The 21,835-nt window shown below is 37.9% G+C and overlaps 1 protein-coding gene across 7 annotated transcripts in view; it reads right to left on the bottom strand.

The window, feature by feature from the left end:
* Positions 1 to 21,835, bottom strand: part of ADK (adenosine kinase) — a 553,898-nt gene that overhangs the window by 73,155 nt on the left and 458,908 nt on the right. For all 7 annotated transcript variants that reach the window (XM_038408746.2, XM_038408753.2, XM_038408749.2 and 4 more), the window contains one exon: positions 5,935 to 5,970. In XM_038408746.2, coding sequence (XP_038264674.1) covers positions 5,935 to 5,970 — 36 coding nt within the window. The remainder of the gene's footprint in view (positions 1 to 5,934; positions 5,971 to 21,835) is intronic.

The following is a 21,835-nucleotide window of genomic DNA, read 5'->3' as shown; positions in this document are numbered from 1 at the left end:
ACAGATACATAGAGTTGAAACCTCCCACAGTTGGTCAAACAAAGCCTCCAATTCTTTATCTCTGAATATATGTACATTAAATATAATGGCACTACAGACCTGTCTTAAACAGGCTTAAATCCTTGAAATTAGTGGAGTTGTGCCCATAAACATCAAGGCTGAATCTGGTCCAATACATCTAAAGTAATGGTTTGGGATTTTTTTGGAGGTCTGCAGTATTCTGGGAGACCAACAGTTTTGTGTGGAGGCGCTAGTAGCCCCAATACACACAGTCATAGGGGGGATGGCTCTTATAAATGGCCCAGCCCACCTGTGACATAGCTAATTTGATTAATCAAATAGAAAGACTGAAGCAAGTCATGACTAAATCAGGACTCTGGGGAAGAAAACAGAGGCTTGTGATCAGTCACTGGGGCAACTGCAGACCAGGGCTGCAGGGGGAGAGAGCCGCGTGCTGTGGTCCGCAGGGAAGGAAGTTGTGGCTCTCTTTGTTTTCCATTTCAGCAAGCAAAGAAAGCAGGCCATGTTCTGCATCTTCTCCACATGCTCAGAGAGCAGAAAGGGAGTCTCCCAGGATAGAAGGACTGTGCCCAGTTTAGGATGGGTAGAAGAGTTTGGGTATTTGTTTTTTTGGAACTTTGTGATAATGAAGGGCTGTTTCTGTATGAGACAGACTGTGTGGAATTATTCATTGACCCCAAACAGATGAAACAGAGGAAGAGTCCTGCAAAGTGACCTCAGGTCACGAGGGGGAGCTCAGGAGGTGGCTGCCCTATTACACACATATTATCCCATTTTACTATATATGCTTTTCACAAAAAACACTAAGATTAGAATTGAGCCCTAAATTTTCTATGAAGGTAAAATGGTACTTCCTAAATCCCTAGATAAAATTAGCAGAAAGCTATCAGCCATTATACAGGACGAACCCACAAAGCCTGGTGTAACACATTCTAATTCTCCATTTAACTTACTTGAAAACAGATCTATTGCAAGGCAGGTTTCTTAGCAGCAGTACCTTATACTACTTCATGGTAGAACCAGGCCTGAGAGTAAGCTTGGAACAAGTAGTTGTGGCTACACAGACCTTGTAATGCATTGCTTGGGATGAAGCATTGACTTCAGAGGGAGCACACACTACTCATTTAGCAGCGCACTCAGCAAAAAAATCATGCAGTAAGCAGGTATTGATGTGCCACTGGAGGAAGCCATACATTAGAGGTTAAGTTTCACCTACAATTAATATAGCTGAATGTGGGGCAGGAGATAAAGGCAGGAAATGGTGGCCTTAGAATGCAGTGCTGGATGAAAACTCACTGATATTTCCTTCAAGTGAGACAGAAGACCATCTAACTCAATAAACTGGAGCTGGAGTACACCCAAAGAGTCCTTCAAATGTGATCTTTTTTAGCAGCATTTTTGTGATTTTTTTATACAGCTAAAGATCTTCCCCTATCTCTGGCACAAAGAAACAAGATATTTCCATGTAAAAGTATAACTTTATTGAAAATGACTAAATTATGTTTTCTCTTTCTTTAAACCTGGTCCTTTAAAATCTTTACAGACATATGGAATTGAATATATATTGCTAGAAGCATTTTGTCTAATACAAGTCCTAAAAGTATAAAGCCACTTTAATAATTTGCAGCTAGAAATGCAGTAGATATGAAAAACTCTAGTTACAACTAATTTCCAATGCGAAATCATGCTTGTGAAACTTTTAGATAAAGTATCTTAATTTTAAGTTCTTAGCAGGACTGTCATTTAAATCAAATACTCAACCATATGTGGGAACAAAATCAAAAAGGCTAAGGCACAAAATGAGTTACATCTAGCAAGGGACATAAAAGGCAGTAAGAAGAGGTTTTTAAATACATTAGGAGCAAGAGAAAAACAAAGCACAGGGTAGGTCCTCTACTTAGTGGGGAAAGAATGCTAAGAACTGATGACATCAAGAAAGCTGCAGTACTTAGTGCATATTTTGCTTCAGTCTTCACTAAAAAGGTTAATTAATATTAACAACAAGGGGGAAAGAATGCAAGCCAAAAAAGGGAAAGAACAGGTTAAATAATATTTAGATAAGTTAGATGTATTCAAGTTGGCAGTTCCTGATGAAATTAATCAGAAGGTACATAAGGAACTAGCTGAAACAATCTCAGAACTATTAGCAACTATCTTTCTCTTGGAGGATGGGTGAGGTCCCAGAAGACTGGAGAAGAGCAAACATAGTACCTATCTTTAAAAAGTAGAACAAAGAGGACCCAGGGAACTATAGACCAGCCTACTGGAAAAGATACTGGCACAAATTATTAAACAATCAGCTTGTAAGCACCTGGAGGATAGTAGGTTTATAAGGAATAGCCAGCATGGATTTCTCAAAAACAGATTATGCCAAAATAACCTAGTTTTCTTTTTTGACAGAGTTACTGGCCTAGTGGATAAGAGGGAAGCAGTAGATGTGATATATCTTGATTTTAGTAAGGCTTTTGACTGAGTCCCACATGACATTCTCATAAGCAAACTAAGGAAATGTGGTCTAGAAGAAATTATTATAAGATGGGTGCACAATTGGTTGAAAGACCAGAGTATTTATCAGTGGTTAGCTGTCAGACTGGCAGGGTGAATCTTGAGGGGCCCCTCAGGGGGTCAGGCTTAGATGGTGCTATTCAATATTTTCATTAATGACTTGGATAATAGAGTAGAGAGCATGCTTATAAAATTTGCAGAGGACACCAAGCTGGGAGGGGTTGCAAGCACTTTGAAGGACAGGATTATAATTCAAAATAACGTTGGCAAATTGAAAAACTGGTCTGAAATCAACAAGATGAAATTCAGAGAAGAGAAGCGCAAAGTACTTCACCTAGGAAGGAAAAATCAAATGCACAACTACAAAATACAGAATAACGAGCTAAAGGGTAGAACTGCTGAAAAGGATCTAGGGGTTACAAATGGATCGCAAACTGAGTCAAAAATCTGTTGCAGTTGTGAAAAAGGCTAATATTCTGGGGGCGGGGGGGTTTTAACAGGAGTGTTGTATATAAGACACAGGAAGCAACTGTCCCACTCTACTTGGCACTGGTGAAGCCTCAGCTTGGAGTACTGTATCCCACTCTGGGTGCCACACTTTAGGAAGGATGTGGACAAATTGGAGAGAATCCAGAGGAGAGCAACAAAAATAACAAAAAGTTTAGAAAACTTGACTATGAGGAAGGGTTTAAAAAATGGGGCATGTTTAGTCTTAAGAAAAGAAGACTGAGGGAGGACCTGATAACAGTCTTCCAATATGTTGAGAGCTACTATAAAGAATAACGTGATCAATTGTTCTCCATGTCCACTGAAGGTAGGACAAGAAGTAATGGGCTTCATCTGCAGCAAGGGAGATTAGGTTGGATATTAGGAAAAGCTTTCTAACTACAAAGGTAGTTAAGCTCTGAAACAGGCTTCCAAGGGAGACTGAGGAAACCCCATCACAGAAGGTTTTAAAAACTGTTTGGACAAACACGTCAGGGATGGTCTAGATTTACTTGGTCCTGCCACAGCACAGGGGGGCTGGACCTGATGCCTTCTTGAGGTCCCATTCAGCCCTACATTTCTATGATTCGAATAATCCATTATCTACTTGAAAAAATATTCTGTTTTTTGCTCTGCCCAACTCCAGTTCTTATCTTGCTCTCAAGTACTCTTCAAGCTGTTTCTTCTCACTGCAAATCAGTGTAACCATTTTAGAGATTTAGTTCTTTAAAAAAATCATGCAAAATTTACAAAGAAACAAACAAACAAAAAAATAGACTGTCATGTGTAATAGTTGACTCAGGACTGACCTTTCCTCATGCCTAAACAATGGTTATTTCTCCACATGTTCTGGTATGCTTACAAACAGCTAGTCTAGCCATTTCTTTTTATATTACACTGGTTTTTAAGTCTGGTTAGTTTACACTGTGCTTTATTCACAGAAGTACAAAACTCTCCAACAGGCATTTCCAAATTATTCTGTGCTGTCCAAAGCAAGCTCTGAAAACATTCTCAAATAGCAGTGGCTTGGCTCAGCTTTTTCCAGTTTGAGTTTCACATAGGCATTATGTTTTATTATTTATGAAACATCTAACGGAGGTTATTCTACCTTCTCTTCATGTCCCTTTTTGGTGCTGGAAATTTTTTTTCAAACCAGAAGAGAAAACAATAGAGCGGACACGTATCAAATTTTATATACAACTGTCAGCAAACTTGACATGATAGTTACTGCCAAGCATGGGGCCAATAAGAGATAAGATCATAATCATTGTGCACTTTACCGATGTGCTCTAATCAAATGTGGCAGATTTAGGATGTTCAGAAAAAACTATGCTAGAATCTCTAAGCAAACGCTAATGGAAAGGTTAATATGATGGTGGTTAGTGGACACCAGCAAAAGTGGTTTGTCACTAGAATTGAATTTAAACAAGGCGCATTCAAAATCTTTAGCTCAAGGTGGCAATAAAAATATATAATGGGTAGGCTTAATACACTACTTTCTCTCTCTTTTTTTTTTTTTAATTGTCTAGCTACTACTGGGTCCCAATAATTTTTTACACTACATGTGATAGTTGGAAGGATCTGCAAAATTCATTTAATTGACAGAATAAATGGAAAATGTATTTTGATGCTAACAATACAGATTATACAAATGAAACCTGACAGTGATAAAATGTCTAGATTTCTACAAAGCAACTGCAAGAATTTATGACACTCATATTGAAATGGGACAGCCCACAGTTTTAATATCCAAAACATTAATATACCTGCTAGTGAATGATCCTAAAGAAATCTAAATCGAGGAACAAAAGATATTTATATTTCCCTCTTCTTTTGTACACAATCAGATCCACACAAAAGTCGCATTTCTCAAATTAACCTATAGGGTCCTAACTGTGCTGCTCTTATTAATGCCAATGGGAACTGAAGAGTCAAAGCTCTATCTTACATTTGTACTAAGAACATATAACTTTGAGTTGGTCTGATTCCCATTTAAAAGTGCTGAAAGGGATTTACATATGCTCTGTGCTGCAATTTACATTTCAGTAGGATCACTTAACTATCAGTAAAATTAGTACAGTTGTCGTCACAATAATTATAGTGTTTAAGAACTGCACATTTGGAGATGGCACTATAGTCCTATCTCTGATAACGCTCCTGATCAAATTATTGTATGTGAAATTAGCCAGTGAGAAACTATAAAAAAGCTTAGTCATTCAAATAAATACATCAAGATGATAAAGTTGACATCAAAAGCTCTGAAAAAATCACTGTAAAATCAACATTGTTTACTTCAAGAAAGTGAGTGTTAAGTGAAGGTTGTACATTTTGGAGAACACAGATGGAAAACACCAACTTGTGTGCGTGTGAAAACAAAAACTTACACCACCCTTCCAAAAGAGGCTGTTTGTAGAAGCAGGGTTCACATTAATCAGTTCTTAACCATTTTATTTACAACCTTTCTAAAATTCATTTGCATAATGATAATCCGCATGTGGCAGGGTTTAAGTTATTTAAAACGGTGTTATATTCACTATTTAGTCTTGCTTCACCACTGCTTTAGCAGCGAATCCTTATGGAGTGTAATGCAGCTAATGAGGTAGCTTTTTAACTGAACAAACTGACAGGTCCCATATCTACAGAGGCAGCTTGAAACCGTGCCCAACCTCTCGGCTTCCCAAGAGGCTTTTCAAAATTCAATAAATAACATCTGTAGGCGATGTTGGGTGCAGACCTAGCAGAGTGCGTCATAACACTGAGCTGGCAGAACAAAGAAACCATGACGACTGCCAAGTTTCCATGGCAACCACTGCGAGGCTTGGAGAGTATAATAGCACATCAATCACTGTCCAAAAGAACTTCATTATCAGCAAGAAAAAAACCTTTAGGATCTGTTTAGAGTGCAATTGTGGGTTAACTCACCTCAAAGCCTTGCTCTCTGGCTAAAGAGGCAGCTTCCTGAAATAATAAAAATAAAGAACAGTTAATTATAAAGTGCTAGCTAATGAAGAAATAATACATTTTGAAACTCATTCAGGCTGTCTTCCCTTTTACACAATTATCTCAATATATCCTTATACAGTTGCTCAATTTTGATACTTGCACTAAAGGGCTCCCCCATCCCATCCCCAGCAAGACAGCAGGGTATTATCAACGGACTTCACAAGTTACAATGAAGGTGCAATGTATGTTTTTCTTCAAGTAGGCAAATTCACTTCTGGTTATAGTAACTTTAACAACCAACTCAGGCATATGGCCTTAAGATAGATTCTTAATTAAAAAGCATCATATTCCTATTTGTCTATTAGACTTCAGGATATATAGGTCATTAAGCCTTTTAAAAATCATTTGTCATCTACTGTGAATTAAAAAGATAGAATTAGATATTATTTAAACAAAATGAGATCAAACCTTTGTGGCAGAATCGCATGAGCATTTCTAAATACTCTGATGTCTTAATCACAGCATCAGGCACTGTAACTATGTTCCTTTCCTCAAAGAGCAGAAGAAACATCAGGGAACCACAATGTCCTTGTTTCTCACCTATGTTAATTGCTCCAGTCATATCTTTTGTTTTTCAATGAAAGTAGAGACATAGAGGACGATAGCAATGTTATTTTCCTATCCACTTTCCAACTTAGCATAAGCAAATATTGCAGACAATTGGCAAGCGTCTTTATACCTTAACTTGCCTTCTTCCAAATTAACTTTGCCAAGTGATATTAATAGATGGATGGGTCTTGAGCTGTAATAGCAAGATGATCCAACTAAATTAAAACTACCATACCAAACCATTTAAGGCAGTGTGCTTAGACATACTATCAGTATCTCTAGGACAGCTTCATTTTTAAGCAGTACACTGGGGAAGGAAAAATACACATTTTGAATCTATATAACCTGCCAATTTTTTGACAATTTAAGAACTTGAAGTGGATGCAATTGATTACAGCAGTAAGGTCCGGTTAATAAAATGTGATAAGCTGAAAAGCACAACTCCTCAGGCTGCTCACTGCAGAAATATAAGGCTGCCCAGGTTAGTTTTAGCTGATGTTGACAGAAAAATTGAATCATGGTCCTGACAATTGGGTGCAGGCAAGGTTAGCCACTTTGACAATTTACTTACAATAGAATTCCTTCTTGTACATCACATAGTCAATGACATTTGCTAGCCAAAAAGAAAAGGAGTACTTGTGGCACCTTAGAGACTAACAAATTTATTAGAACATAAGCTTTCGTGAGCTACAGCTCACTTCATCGGCTCTCAAGGAAGAGTGTAGGGTTCAAAGATATCATGCAGTGTTTCCTAAACCAGCATGTCATTAACAAAGCCTATACTCATATTAAAAAAGGAGTCTGCAAGCTTCTACTATAAAGTGATGCACGTACAAGGAATTGCAATACAATCAGGAAAGGCTTAGATGGGACTTAGAAAAAGCAACAATGAGAAAAATAAGAGGGATGATAAGTTTCACAGAGAATCTGAAAATGAACTAAAAACCATGTATTGTAGCCAGATTACATTTTTAACCTTGGTTTTTAGTTATAAAATTGAAATAGGAAGTTATACTGATCTATCCCAAGGGGCCTTAAAGAAGGCCCCAGAGCAACAAGACATTAACATCTGTGTTAAACTATTGTTTGAACAGGAAAGTTGATACCAGTACACTCTTACATCTGTGAAGTGCAAACTATTGCAGTTAACAGTATTTTTATTTCCTTATATGGGAGAGAGACTAAGGAAATGCATCTTAATTTTCTGGAATTGGGCATTCTCATATAACACATGCAGTTTGAAAGCCCTGGCCCATGCACAAAAATGTGTAAATACTTGAACAACACTTTAAACATATCTTATCTTCCCATTTTCCCCTCTTATAGCCTCATCTTTTATGCTGGTCTGCTATCCCTACAACTACATAAGTGATGGTAGCTAGTTTATACAACCACAGATTTGTCTATAATGAACCTTCGATCTAAAGATGTTTGAAAGCACCACAGAGCAACAGCAGTGTTCGTCTCTCCCTTGACCAACTAGCCCCCAATCAACAAAACCATCAAAACAAGTTGTCTTATGGGCTTGATCCTGAAATATGCTCAACACATGCAACTCCCTATGAAAGATCACACCCATTTAAAAATAACCTTAAAGACCTCATAATACAGAAAATAGTAAAGCTCAAAACACAATACTGAAGAGTTGCAGATTGGGTTTGCAGAAGAGTGAATAATATTAGTTTTAGGGATAGTTCAAAGTAAATTAACCAAACAAAACTCCCATACCTTAATGGGGGGAGAGGAAGAGGCATTGTCTGGCTTTCCGGGGGAAGAGGAATAGTGCTTTAGGAGTGGAGGGTGGGAGAAGGCTCAGAAGCTGCTGCAAAAGTGGGAGTGGGTCAGTGAGGTGACACTGACTCACCCCTAGGGACTGAAAGGGCTGGGGAGTTGAAAAGGGGCAAGCTCAGTGGGAGAAGCCCCTTTTCTCCAGACCAGGCAGAGCAGCACCCACACTCCCTCCCCTTGACAAAATATCAGGTTTGGTCAGGACTTGCTGTGAGCATCACACTAGTTTCTCCTTTCTAGCAGGGCTGGGAAGGAATTTTTTCCTCACCACCAGACTGGCCTCGGTGGAGTGGGTTTTTTCGCCTTCCTGGGGGGCTTTGTTACAGTGAGTAGGGAAGGGAGCTAGGCTATGATGTCGCAGCTCATTCTGTAAGTTTGGGATGGGTGTCCCGTGCAGGTACACCATAGGGAAGGGCTACAGTTACCAGAGAAATGGCTTGGTAAAGGACTTAGAAAGGAGGTGTTTGTTAAAAGAGCGGAATGGGGGGGAGGTTCGGGGCTCCTGTGATTGCACGGCAGGGAGCCCTTTCCTTATAGTTCACCTTAACCCTCGTTTGAGGTAGTGGGAAGGTAAGGCCCCAGCAATTTGTTGGCTGGGGGACCCAGGTGGAAAAAGATGGGGGTTGGCGTAAGCCCTCGTAGCTATTGAAATGGCCATGGAGTTACCTGCACTGTAACTGTAGTCCCAGACATCTAACAATAAAGTTGCAGCCATATCAAGTGTCTCTTGTTCTTTCAGTATAGCTGGACAATCTTTAGTTTCTATTCACAATAAGAGTGAAAGAGGAAACAAGCAGTCCCCATCTATGCTGCCTCAGGGTGCCTCATACTGAGCTTCACATGACGAATAAAGTAGTCAGGTTAAAATCTAACCTTAGAGTTGCTGTAACATGTGGAGTCTGCTAGGGTTATGATAGCCAGTCAGGGCGTTCCCTCATGCAGGTGATAATCAGTATGATAATCACTATATTTACAGGCTTTCCATTTTATATCTGACATCAGGAGTCACAAAGAAGAGGGATTAAGGAAATAAACAACCCACACAGAGACTTTACTGCTCCCTGGAGAATGCAGCATTTTCATTCATGCATGACATGCGACAACATAAAGCAAAACAGCAAACAAAACAGAATTTTCTTAGGAGGCTGGATAGGTATTCTTCCCACTTTTGATAAACCTTCACTAACTCATATTTTCACAACACAACACTTACTTTTATAAAAGCTCCATTGTGTGCTCATTCAAACTATGATATATATTTATAATCATCATACTCTCATTTATACCATCTTTGTATTGCCTATCACAGCAGATTTGTTACTAGATAGCCCAAACTAGAAATAGAACTGGTTTAACAATAACGCATCATCAAGTTGGGAAAAACATTCCTAATGGACATTCCTTAATTCCACAAAGTACATGGAAATTCACACTGTAAAACTATGTGTACAGGGTAGTTTAACTTGAGTAACACTGTATCACTAAAATTAACACTGAACAGTTTACACGGGAAAGGGGAGATAAGCTAAAGAGATAACAATAAAAAATGACAACTTCCTTTAGTACCTACCACAGCTATTATACTACATCCCTTTTGCTAGCTTAAAACCATTTACACGTTTGCATGTATTTTATTGCTGCTAGTTTCCTAGTATTTATTAAGTGGAGCTGTCTATAATCTGGACTGACTCTAATTGTATCGTGGCTTGTTAAAATTCCAAAGCCTTTTATAACCAATAATATAAAACTACTTGTTTATGAATAAACAGAAACATATCCTCCAAACACAAGATTAATTAACCTCTACTTTGTTATGGGTATTTAACCCCCTGTTCATCAAGAATTTTATGATTACAGAGCTAGATGGTTCAACTATCAATGACTGTATGTTCCCTTTGCCATAACAAACACTAGGTAAACTACATATTATATTTTCTTGGCATACTGAGTTCTTTTTTTTATTAGTACCAAGGTTATATGGTGTCTTGACTAAATTATACCCAAAACAGTAACAAAATGCATGCCGCATTAAATTTAATTAATTTAGGTCAATATAAAACTCATACAATTCTCTTCAACATCATTTAAAACTATGTATTGCTGAAATCAACTGACAGACCTTCCAAAAAGTGCCAGCAATGTTATTATCTATATTATACATTTTGACTTTTAAGCCTGCAAAAATATCACAGCAAATCAAATTGCATTTTGTTGCTAAAACCAACACTATGTCATAAATAAATTATAAAACAGCAGGAAACAACAATAACCTTGCACACGAATGCGTTTTCAATAATTATACAAGATCGCAAATTCAGGGGATGCACAACCTAACCTTTCCCCAAAATCCTTCTTGAAGGAAGGAATATCTCACTGAACACCATAAAACCCAGTCACTTTTTCCTACGTTTCTCTCATAAATTTGCTATGGTAGAATATTGACTATTTATGAGGGAGTTCTCACTGCCACACCTGTAAATCTGCACACCCACCATGGAAGGTCATGGATACAGCATTTTCTGCTTTCATTTGCTTACAGTTTTATAAGTGGTACCCTCCATTTCCTTTGGGAAGACAAACCAGCAGCATATCAGTAGATTCTGGAACAAGAATAATTTTAAAGCCTCCTCCCCCACAGAACGGTTTTAGAGTATTAAAATGCTTTCCCCAAATCCATGTGGATTATGAGCAACAAAACTTTAATGGATTCTTAAAACCACTAAGATCATGCAGTTTGAGTCTGCATTTGGCAGACCCACTCATTCACTATTTTACTCCCACTAATATCTCATTTAACTACTTCTTGAATGATGTCTCTACCACATTTTCTAGCAATCTATAGCATGGCCAAATTGCTCTTTCTTTTAAAAATTTCTAAAATCTAAACTTTCCCTTCCTTACCTTCAGGCTATTGCTCCTTGCACTATCAGTTTCTGAGAGTTGTGAATTATTATTTTCTTTAATTTATATTGTTTCCTTGAGGGTATTAAAGACTATGATCACCTCCTCAGAGACTTCTCTTTTTTCTACACCATAATCATTAGTCTTCTCAGTCTCTCCTACTAATTCTCCTCTAATCCTTGTATAACTTTGTCTTCTTTGAATTCTCTCTTGTTTTTCTACATCTCACCTTGTCTGCCATAATGAAATGCTAGTAGCATAAAGTTTTACTAAAGTGAAACCCTAATTATCTAAATGAAATGGACGACAAGAAAGTAATATAGATAAATAGGGATGCAGTTAAGATAGAGAATTTTTAACATAAATGATGCACTTTGAAAGTTGGATTTTCTATCAGGGGTTTTTCTGATAAACATGGTTCAGACAATCTAAGTTTTGCAGTAGTAATGACATACTACCTTTGAGCTAAGTGGTTAAAAAGTATATCCATGATATAGACACTCATTTATTTTGCCCAGAATCTGTGTAAATTTTTTAAAAAAATAAATAAATAGAAGAAATCAAACACGTTTGAGTATGCTTTGGTCACAACACGTCACAGAGGTGTCAGACATGAAGCTCTACTCAAGAATGAGTGTATGCAGAAAGATTTGTCCCTCCTGGATGTTGTAAACTAGGGAAAAATAGCCCACCTCTCTCTCTCCTACATCATTCTCTGACCCTTGCTAGCAGTCCCCTTCCACATGGATTAATGCTTAATTGCACACAGCATTGCTTTCTCTTTCCTCACTCCATGAATTAAAGCAAGATACCAAAAATAAACTCTCAGCTTCCAGGTTTGCAATCCAGCTGGCCTCTCCCTTTGTGTATACTGCATATTGCAAAGGTGCTCAGCTGCCTTTGACTTCAGTGGGATATCTCAGTGCTCAGCACTTCTGAAAATCAGGCACCTTTTTGCTGAAGACTTTTTTCCCCTTTTATGGAAGGTGGTAACTTTCCTCACACTTATGTAGAAACCTGGTCTCTAAGAATATTGCTAACAAGAGCACCAAGAGTCCTTTACATGTGCCTCTCTTGTAACAGACGCATCATTGTGTGGGAGTTAAACTTGTCTTTTAGTAGAGGGTGAAGTTTTATTAAATGCCTCAGTAAGCTGTGCCACATTTTCCACTCTTTCAACTGCAGACCAGGTCACACTATTAAATACGATCCTAGAAATGGCATCTGTCTTAATGCATAAAAAGGATAACAGCTTTCTGGTTGCTATGTTTTGGAATATAACAAAAGCATCCTACATACATCACCAACTCCATGACATACTTCTTGGTAGGGGTTTTTTTTATCCAAACCCGACTATTCTATAAAGCACATAAAAAGCTTCATAATATGATCTGTTCTTACAACTCACTTCACTGTTTAATGTGCTACATGTAATATGTATGATGTCTTCATTTTATTACCTGTCCTGCTCTCAAATGAGGAGCAGTAACAGCAAACCACATACCTTAATATGATGAATTAATAGGATGCAAGAGCCATGATTAACCTTACATCATGTAGTTAGGAGTGATGCCATGACTATGTAATAGCAATCAAGAATTATAAGCAAGTAGATATATGTTTAAGATCATTTATGTTTGATTAAGGAAGATACATATTACTTAATTGTTGCTGATATTTCAAATAAAAATAGATTTAAAGTATACTAATGTTATTAGTGCAATTAAGATGAGCATTGTGATTTCTTGGCATCTGGGTATAGATATTTTAAAACAAGAATTCTATAAAGCGTCCACCAGTGTCCACACGGCACCCTGACATTTAAAAAAGGATATATATACAGTTTATGTGGCAGATCCTCAGCAGAGTGTAAACTGTCATAATTCTATTAACTTCAATGGAGCTATTACAATTTACATGACCCAAGGACCTGCCTCTATGTACTTTCTTTAATGGCAGCAGTAAACTTGTTGTGAATAGTGACAACAACATGTATTTTCACATCAATCCAGTTTAATCAATTACCAATAGTTATTTACAACACAAAACATTGGTCTATTCTACACAGACTTTTACTTGTTTGCAATTTGGTTTGGTTTATTCCTTTTAGGTCAGATAGTACCACATTCCATTGTATCAAAACAATACATCCTCCTAAACCTTTATAAAAACTGCCCATTTATAAAGGGTACTCAGAACTCAGCTGCAAAGAAATATTGTTCCAGAATTTTTAAAAATTTCTTTAGAAAGGGAGAGATGGAGAGCTTGGGAGCAGAGGGGAAAAGAAAGAAAGGGAAACATCAAGCATATCTTCTGAAGCAAATATGAATCTGTTTAAATTCTCATGCAGTTGGTAAAGCTTGATCCATACTTGGAGATGCTTCCTGGGAGTACAATGCTTCAAAATATTTTGCCCCTTGACAAATATGAGAGATTCATCTAAAAGATTTCTCTAGTCAGTCAAGTCAGGAGCATACAACTGTTCACATTTTCAGACAAGGGATCAATAAAAGCTGGTCACAGACTGGGCGGCTCCTGCAGAGAGCCTGAGAATCATCACTATAATCTCTGAAAAATTGCATACCCACCACTATATATTACAGAATAAAGCACATCTGGCATTAACTGGATGAAATACTGAAAACTTTTACCTTTCCTGTGAGCAGTGTCAGGTCCCAAAGTTATCTTAGTTCATAGAGGCTAGTAGGGATGCACATTATGCCCTATATTATTGTCTCAAATTGTCCCAGCGCTGCTACAGAAACTGATCAATTCATAAAGTACATGGGTTTCGCCAAATGAGGGGGAAAAAAATCAGTTTAGAACATGTGAAAACACTATGTGGGATAAGACCTGCAATGTGCACATTATTTCGTGGTGTTCTACCGGAGGGAGTTATTTGTGAGGGCCCATTTAAAAAATAATTAAAACTTTGTTTCCCATATCAGCCTTGGGTCAAGCCTCAAGCATCTTTATTACCTATGCATCATCATCAACTGTTTTCTTATTCAGGTTATTACTAGAACTGTAGTGGCTGCCAGAATCTTCTGGCAAAATAATAATAATAATAAAAAAAAGTCACTCAGAGTCAGAGGCTTAATGCCATTACAAGGTCTGCAACAGCTGCAATAGTGATACACTTCTGAGCCATTTTGAAATTTTATGATGAATAAAGAGCTATTACTTATATCTCCATTTTAAATCCTAATCTAAGGAACAGCACTATTTATGCCTCTCTTCACTATATCTCAACTAGTATGCTTCTGGTATCAAATTAGCTACACCATATTACCTTAAATTGTCCATTTGTCTATATGAATGCATCTGTCTCTAATTAAAAATAAATGCAAAAGGGGGAAAAAGATAAATGCCTCCTTGCTTAATCCACAGATCAAGTAAACAAAATAAAGATGGAAACAAATATGTTAAAATCAAGTAGATAGGGGAGATAAGGAATTAACAAATGTATAAAAATGAAAGATGTCCAGGATCTTTTGAAATCTATAATGCTGGCCCTTGGATTCTCTCAGTCTGTAATCTGAAACCTCCTGTATTATTTCCTGGCTGAGGGATGACAAACAGAAATAAAAGACTGCATCACTTTCAACAAGTCCTTCTGTGATTGCAGGCACTCAAACTGGCCTGAAATCACTGGCCTGAAATCACAGCAATCTTAGCTGAGGAAAATGATTAGGTAGTTCTAAAACTACTGTGATGTAGCAGGACTTGCCGATCACATATTGTCAACTGAACAGCTAAAAGATTAATAGATTTTTAGCAGTAAAAGCAAGATGTTTGATATACATTGTTTGTATGATGTCATGTGTGGCCATTTAGAATTATAACTAATGGCTATCGCATCAGGAACCCTATAAAGAACAGGGGGTGAACGATCACATAACTCTCTTTCTGTGCTAGGTTTAACTGCTCAGCTAACTCCTAACAAAAAAATAAAATTGACTGCCCCATCTGTCAGCAAGAGTCCTGACTTTTTACTGATATTAATAGTACTGATTTTACCTTTTTAAAGTTAGTTTGAATTCAGTTGACTTAGATATTCTTATTATAGAGAATTTGTTATGCCAGTGCCTGTTAACTTAGTCTGTACATTTTTTGTAGCTCTCTCTAAAAACCCCACTTAAATTTCATGGCTTCTGTTGCACTTTACAGTTTTGGCTACTACAGTTATGCTAGACACACATGGTATGTCTACACTGCAATTTGAGCCCCATATTAGTAGAACTCGACTTAGCAGACTCTGGGCTTGTTAACTTAGGGCTTCAGTCTCTACACTCATTTTGGAACCCTAGGTTAGGAATTGATGAACGATGGGTCCCAACCTGGGGCTCCAGGGTCTGCACTGTATTATGTGGGTCTGAGTCCAACCACACATATTCCAGCTTTCCTAATGCCCTCCCAAAACGTGGCCACTCTATCCCTTTGTTCATGGTGCAATGTGAGAGAACTTGATTGTACACCAAACGTGACTATCCCAAGGACAAAGAAAGCTGGCCTGTAGGATACTTTTGGTCAACTCCCAGAGCACAAGTCCCGTGAGGCTGCATCTACACTGCAAAGCAATAGGGCTCGAACTCTGGGTTCCAGCTTGATTCAGGCTTGGACCCTTCACCCCCATGAATTCCTGGGACACTGAGTCTCAGCCCTGGGTTAGCATGATATGTTTGTAGACAGAAAGGGGGATAGGTTGACAAATGACAACACCCACAAGTATCACTAAAGGTTTTGATAGGAACTGGACTTAAGTCTACAGATTTATTTCACCTGGGCCAATAAGGGTACATCTACACTGCAATTAAAAACCTGCGGTTGGCCTGTGCCAGCTGACTGGGGCTCGCAGGGCTTGGGCTCCAGACCAGTTTAATTGCAGTGTAGATGTTTGGACTTGGGCTGGAGCCCAGGCTCTAGGATCCTGAGAGGTGGGAGGGTCCCAAAGCTTGGACTGCAGCCTTAGCCAGGAAATCTACATTGCAGTTAAACAACCCTACAGCCCAAGCCCTGGTAGCCTGAGTCATCTGGCACAGGCAACTGTGGGTTTCAAATTGCAGTGTAGATATACCTTAAGTTCCTACCAACCGTGGATAGATTTGAACAAGAAACAAAAGGCTCTGTATCCCATTACTGATTTCTTCAGACACCTAGTCACCTTCTCATATGATTTGAATTTAATTATCTTTTTGAAAAATTGGCTTAGGTAAAAAGATAATGTCTATTCTCCCAGCTGGTTTTCTGCTCTCATATGTGAAAATAGGATATTTCAGGAAAAGAATGGGTTCAGCATTCCTACGTTGAAAAGGAAATGAGGATACTTCTCACCATGCCCTTTCTAATTTGAAGGCACATCTCTTTTGCCAGTAAAAACAAATTCTAAACTGTAAAAGGCAAAAAAACTGAATCACTGTCTGGTGAAAAAAAACCTAATTAACTTGTTTTAAGTTTTAAAAATAAAACTCAACCATGTTAAAATTACTTTCCTGTATAAATAAGCATGTGATGTTTCACTTAATACTTGGTAATGTAATTCATATGGCAAACAAAATTTGTACAATTTATCAAAGATATGGGTAATTACAGGCACATAGTCTTGAAGTGTGTCACATTGGTTATTTCATACAATGTGTGTTCCTTCACCTGATGTGATCTTTTCAGAACTCTGCTCAGAGCTGTACTGGATTTTTTTAAAGATATATGGCAATATGAAAAAACATATCTGATATAAGTATTTCTGCATACCAGTACCTTGATAACATTTGATATCCTTTTCTTTACTTTTCCAAATGCAGAGTGTTTCTTGTAGCTCAACAAAGTGAGAACTTCAGGTAATGTTATATGAGGGCATCAGATCCCTTTCCTATAGGATGTATTCTTTACTTTTATTTTCATGCCCATATCCCCTCCACCAGATTCTTACCGTGGATTTTCATTCTCCAGACCACTTCCTAGGAGAAAGATCAGATTTTCTTATAAAAAATTTTGTATTCTGTTGACCAGCAAGAAGAACTCTGCAGACCACTGGTTCTCTATGGACTATCGTTAAAGACCACTAGGTTAAAACAACATTAATCAGACAGTGATAACCTAATTATAACTATTAATGGCTTTGTTAATATAGTTTTAAACTTTTAATTGATTAGTTTACCTTTTCTGTTAAAAATACCATTTCATGTGTTATCTAGTCATAAAAATATTGAAGTTCAAATATATTTTTCCTACAGTTTAATGAATATGAATATTGCACTAAATTATTCCACAGATTGTAAATCTATGTGGTTAACTTTTAACTCTAGGATGAAAATGAAAGGTTTGGGCTTAATTCATATAAAAATATTAAGGATGACTTAGTTATGGGCACAGATGTGCTACAAAGGGGGAGACTTGGTTTAAATCCAAATTAAACTCTTTAATTTTTGGATGTGACAAGGACTGGCAATATTACAGAAGCTGACCTCCAAGCCTCTACGAAGTAAGGAAACAACTGCAGGAACACCACTTGTTTGAAATTATCACTTGCATCGCTTTCTTTGCAACAGTGTAGCACATTCACAGAACAACACTCTTTCTGACATTTTGGTACATATATCTTCAGCTTGCCTGTCAGCTATGATAATATCAGATAACAGATTTGATCCAGCACTACAAGTTTGAACCACTTATTTCAGTTTCTTCCCTGCTATATTTAAAATCTTCAATTTATTTTAACTCTGTCGTACTATCACCATTTTCTTTTCTTTTTTCTTTAATTACTGGGATTTACAGATTAGTCCTTCAGTATATATAGATGACATGCTTACACTGTTCCAGATTTATCCCCCACTAGATGATATGATAACTGAAAAACTATAAATCGTCTTCAAACTGAAATTAAAATTTTTAGATTAGATTTGGATTTAATGGCTCCTTCAGTCTCTCTATGTACTTACATGGCCCCATCACCATAGCATCTGAGCACATCCCAGGTATTTAAAAATGGAAATAATCTCTCTCTCTTTTCCTTTTCTTGCCTGTAGTATAAATAGCTTAATTAGTATGTTAGCTTTTTATGTATTATAGGGGGTGCTAATAGCAACCCCTATATTTAGGATGCCTAACACTTTTCACTATAAAAGATTCATGTGACCTTTTATTAAGAAGCTGTACTACCTCAATTTTTCAACAGGTCTTTGAAATTTAGCAGGGTGAAAGCCCTGGGACCAAAGAGTTGCCTATTCCTTGTCCCATGTCTTTCATTTGTAGTGCCAGCAAAATTTTGGCTACATGTCAAAAATAAAGTAACTCATTATGAATATTCTTAAAGGACAATCCTGCGCTACCAAAGGACCAGAGCACCACCACACTGCTTTGGGAACCCAAAGAGAAAAGCCTCGTTTGTGGTGGTGAGGGAGAAAGAGAGAGCTAGGCTGGGATCTCTTTGCCTGTTTTATAGGAGTGGCATAGATTTATAGAAATACCTTGTGTTTGCATCGCTCTGTTCTAAAACTGTCCTATTCAAAACTCCCTAAAAACATCTGAGAAAAATTTTGGGGCTCACATAATACAGAAATATATTACAAATACCTAGTTATGAACACCAAAACAAAATAGAAAAGCAGAACTTGCATAGGTGGGAGCATCTACATGAAAAGTCAAGAATATGGTCCTCTCCCATTTTCCTAGACATCTGTTAAAGTTTCAATCTCAGCATTATCATCATCTTTTTTTGCTTCCAGTAAGCAGAAATAGATTATTTTGCCTCTCATTTATGCTTTCAGAGGGTCTTGAATGATGTCTGCTGTGCCATGTTTTAGAAATGTTTCCCTGATCACAGATTTATATTGTATAAAAGAAACACAGAACCCCACCCCAGATACTTCACTGGCTCACATGATCAACAGTTGGACATTACACAGAAGATACTGTACTGAAAATACTGGTTTTTTGGTAAATAATATTGAACCAGTTCTTTTCAAAGCTGGCATCTGTCCAAAGCACATATGGAACATTAAACATAACCATAAAATTTTATGTGCCAGATTTGACTTCGGTCCCAGGCTCTTATATTTTCTGCATTTTGATGAAAGACTAGCTGCATTTCATAAAGTTACATCATAAGGATCCTGTTCTCCTAACACTTATACCCCAGACAGCTGGACTTGGAAAGTAATTTTTAAGTACAAGAGCCAAGTAATTCAGTAATTATTCTTGTGTTGTGAATCTCCCAGGAATATTGCCATATACTGAGGACACTAGAGGAAGATGTATCTCCAACAAAAGGGTGGGGACCTGGGTGTTCCCATCCCCAACAATGAGCCTGCTACATATGGTCTCTCAATGAACTTAATACTATAGTTGCCTCCAATAATATTCCATAGTATTTGAATAAGTGTTTGTACACAATTAGAGCTGCCCCTGGTGTCTGAATATATCTCAGGTTGAATTGTTTTTCTCCCTCCACCTCTCACAGCAGCCAGGGAACTAAGTGATGGCAATTGCAACACTTAATTCCATTACATAAACACATCTTCCTTGCCAGATTCTCCTGCAGTGCTCCCACTTCATGAAATGAGTCTAGCATTTGGTGATGTACTGTACCAGCAGTTCTCTTTCATGTGACAGAAAATTATATCCTCTTCTCCTGGCTGAGGAGGAGCATGTGTGTGAACATGTCCTATGGAGTCCACCCCAGACCATGTGGCTGGACCACCAGCAGATGGTAAGGAAGGAATACTATATTCAAGTAGCAGCAGATGATCAAGAATATGAAACCATACTTTTAGTAGCAGTAGCACAGCCTTCATTTAGAAAACGTATGTGGTTCATTCCTTCAAAGTCTGTTGTTTATATAGTAAGGGCCAGGGTATATGGCACCTTCATTTTCTATAGTGCTAGTGTGTGCTTTCCTCTGTTCACATTTGCCAACAATGGTAAAATATACGATGACATAACTTTCCTATAGGTCAGTGTCTGGCTGCACATTTTAAACTCACCAGTTGGAATGTAAAAACAATGAGGAGTCCAAGGACTCCTTGTTGTTTTTGCTGATACAGACTAACACAGCTACCCCTCTGAAACCAGTTGAAATGTACTCATTATGGGCTATAAAAGCAATAAGTGGCAAAATGAGAAATGCATAGATGTAAGGAGTAGGAAGTGGAAAAAGGCCCAATGGGATTTGACAAACTAAGCTAGTAAACCCAATAAATCAACCATATACCTGATCTATCACTGACTATCCTTAGAGAAGATTGCAAGGTGTGCACCACTCCAAACCATCCCAATCTGCTGGTCAGAGAGATGAAGAACATGGGTGGTCATTACCTTGTCCTCATTTGGGCCTACCTTCTCCAGACTTATTGTGGCTAGTTCATGTGTGGTAAGTGTGGCCATATGGTAAGTGATATGAGGTTTCTTCCATCCTCTCCTGTTTGTACACAGGAAAATACAATATGATGCTCAGAAAACAATTAAGCACAATTGGCTCCTACTGTCCTTTGGAGAGTGTAAACTTTTTACTTTCACATAGGAAGGAATATAGCTGAGAAATCCAAAACTAGTTTAAATTGCTTGTCAATGATGAACTGTAAAGCAGAGAAAAAAGTTGCATTAGTTCCATTTACACAGTATGTAGGCAGCCTGAGAGTTATGATAAACAGTGTTTTAAAAAAAATTAAAAATATCTTGTCCTGACTTCAGTCATTTTACTGGAGCACTTTGGTCATCATTAGAGGGGTCTGGACAGTGACCTTACAGCATGAAGCTGAAACCTGAGCTGTGCAATCCTAATTCCTGATTGAAGGGTTACGGGATGCTGAGTCAAGCTTCATAGTCTAACTCCCTACAACTATACAGTCCCTAACCTTTCAATGTAAGATTATTTTTAGCCCTTCCTGCCAGTTTCCTTACCCACCAAAAATTAGATTGTCCACTAATGGCTCTGAGAGGCTGGGTGACATGTGCTCATGCATATAAGCTAGGTGTTAAAGGTGAGGAACCTGAGCCAGCACACTGCAGCCTGAGCCTATAACCCTGTACACATGAATCTGCACACAACTGTCTGTATGAGCAGAGAGGGAAGACAGCTAGTTTTTAAGGAACTCATGAAGATTTATACACATCTCTAGGAACATATTTGCAGAGCCAAGGGAGGGAAAAGAGGAGATCTGTGGTAACAGAGCTCTCCGTATCTCTATTCACTTCCTTCTGTTGCCTAATGCCCCGTTGCATTAGTCTGCCACCCTCCTGTGGGGTAATACTAATTTAGGAATCTAAGACTCAAGATTCCTAATCCCACACCTTGGGGCCAGGGGAGCTGCACCTCACTTTAGCCCCGAGCTGTGTGAAGTCATCACCTAGGTCTTCCGGAAGATTACCAAAGTCTTCCATTAAATATAGGAAAAGACAGGAACAGATATATTCTCACGTAGAAAAACAAACTATGGGGGGAAAAACATTGGGAGGCCATCTTTACTTATTCTAAAGGAGCAATAAGAGAGCCAAAAGAAGTTTCTGTTTGGAAGTTCACCTTTACAATCAGAGAAAATGTCTTCCTGAATGCTACACATTTTTATCTTGGAATACTGCAGATAAA

The sequence above is a fragment of the Dermochelys coriacea genome, chromosome 7 (genome assembly GCF_009764565.3).
Source record: "Dermochelys coriacea isolate rDerCor1 chromosome 7, rDerCor1.pri.v4, whole genome shotgun sequence".
In the NCBI taxonomy this organism is placed as follows: domain Eukaryota; kingdom Metazoa; phylum Chordata; order Testudines; family Dermochelyidae; genus Dermochelys; species Dermochelys coriacea.
This window is presented reverse-complemented; position numbering and strand designations above follow the sequence as displayed.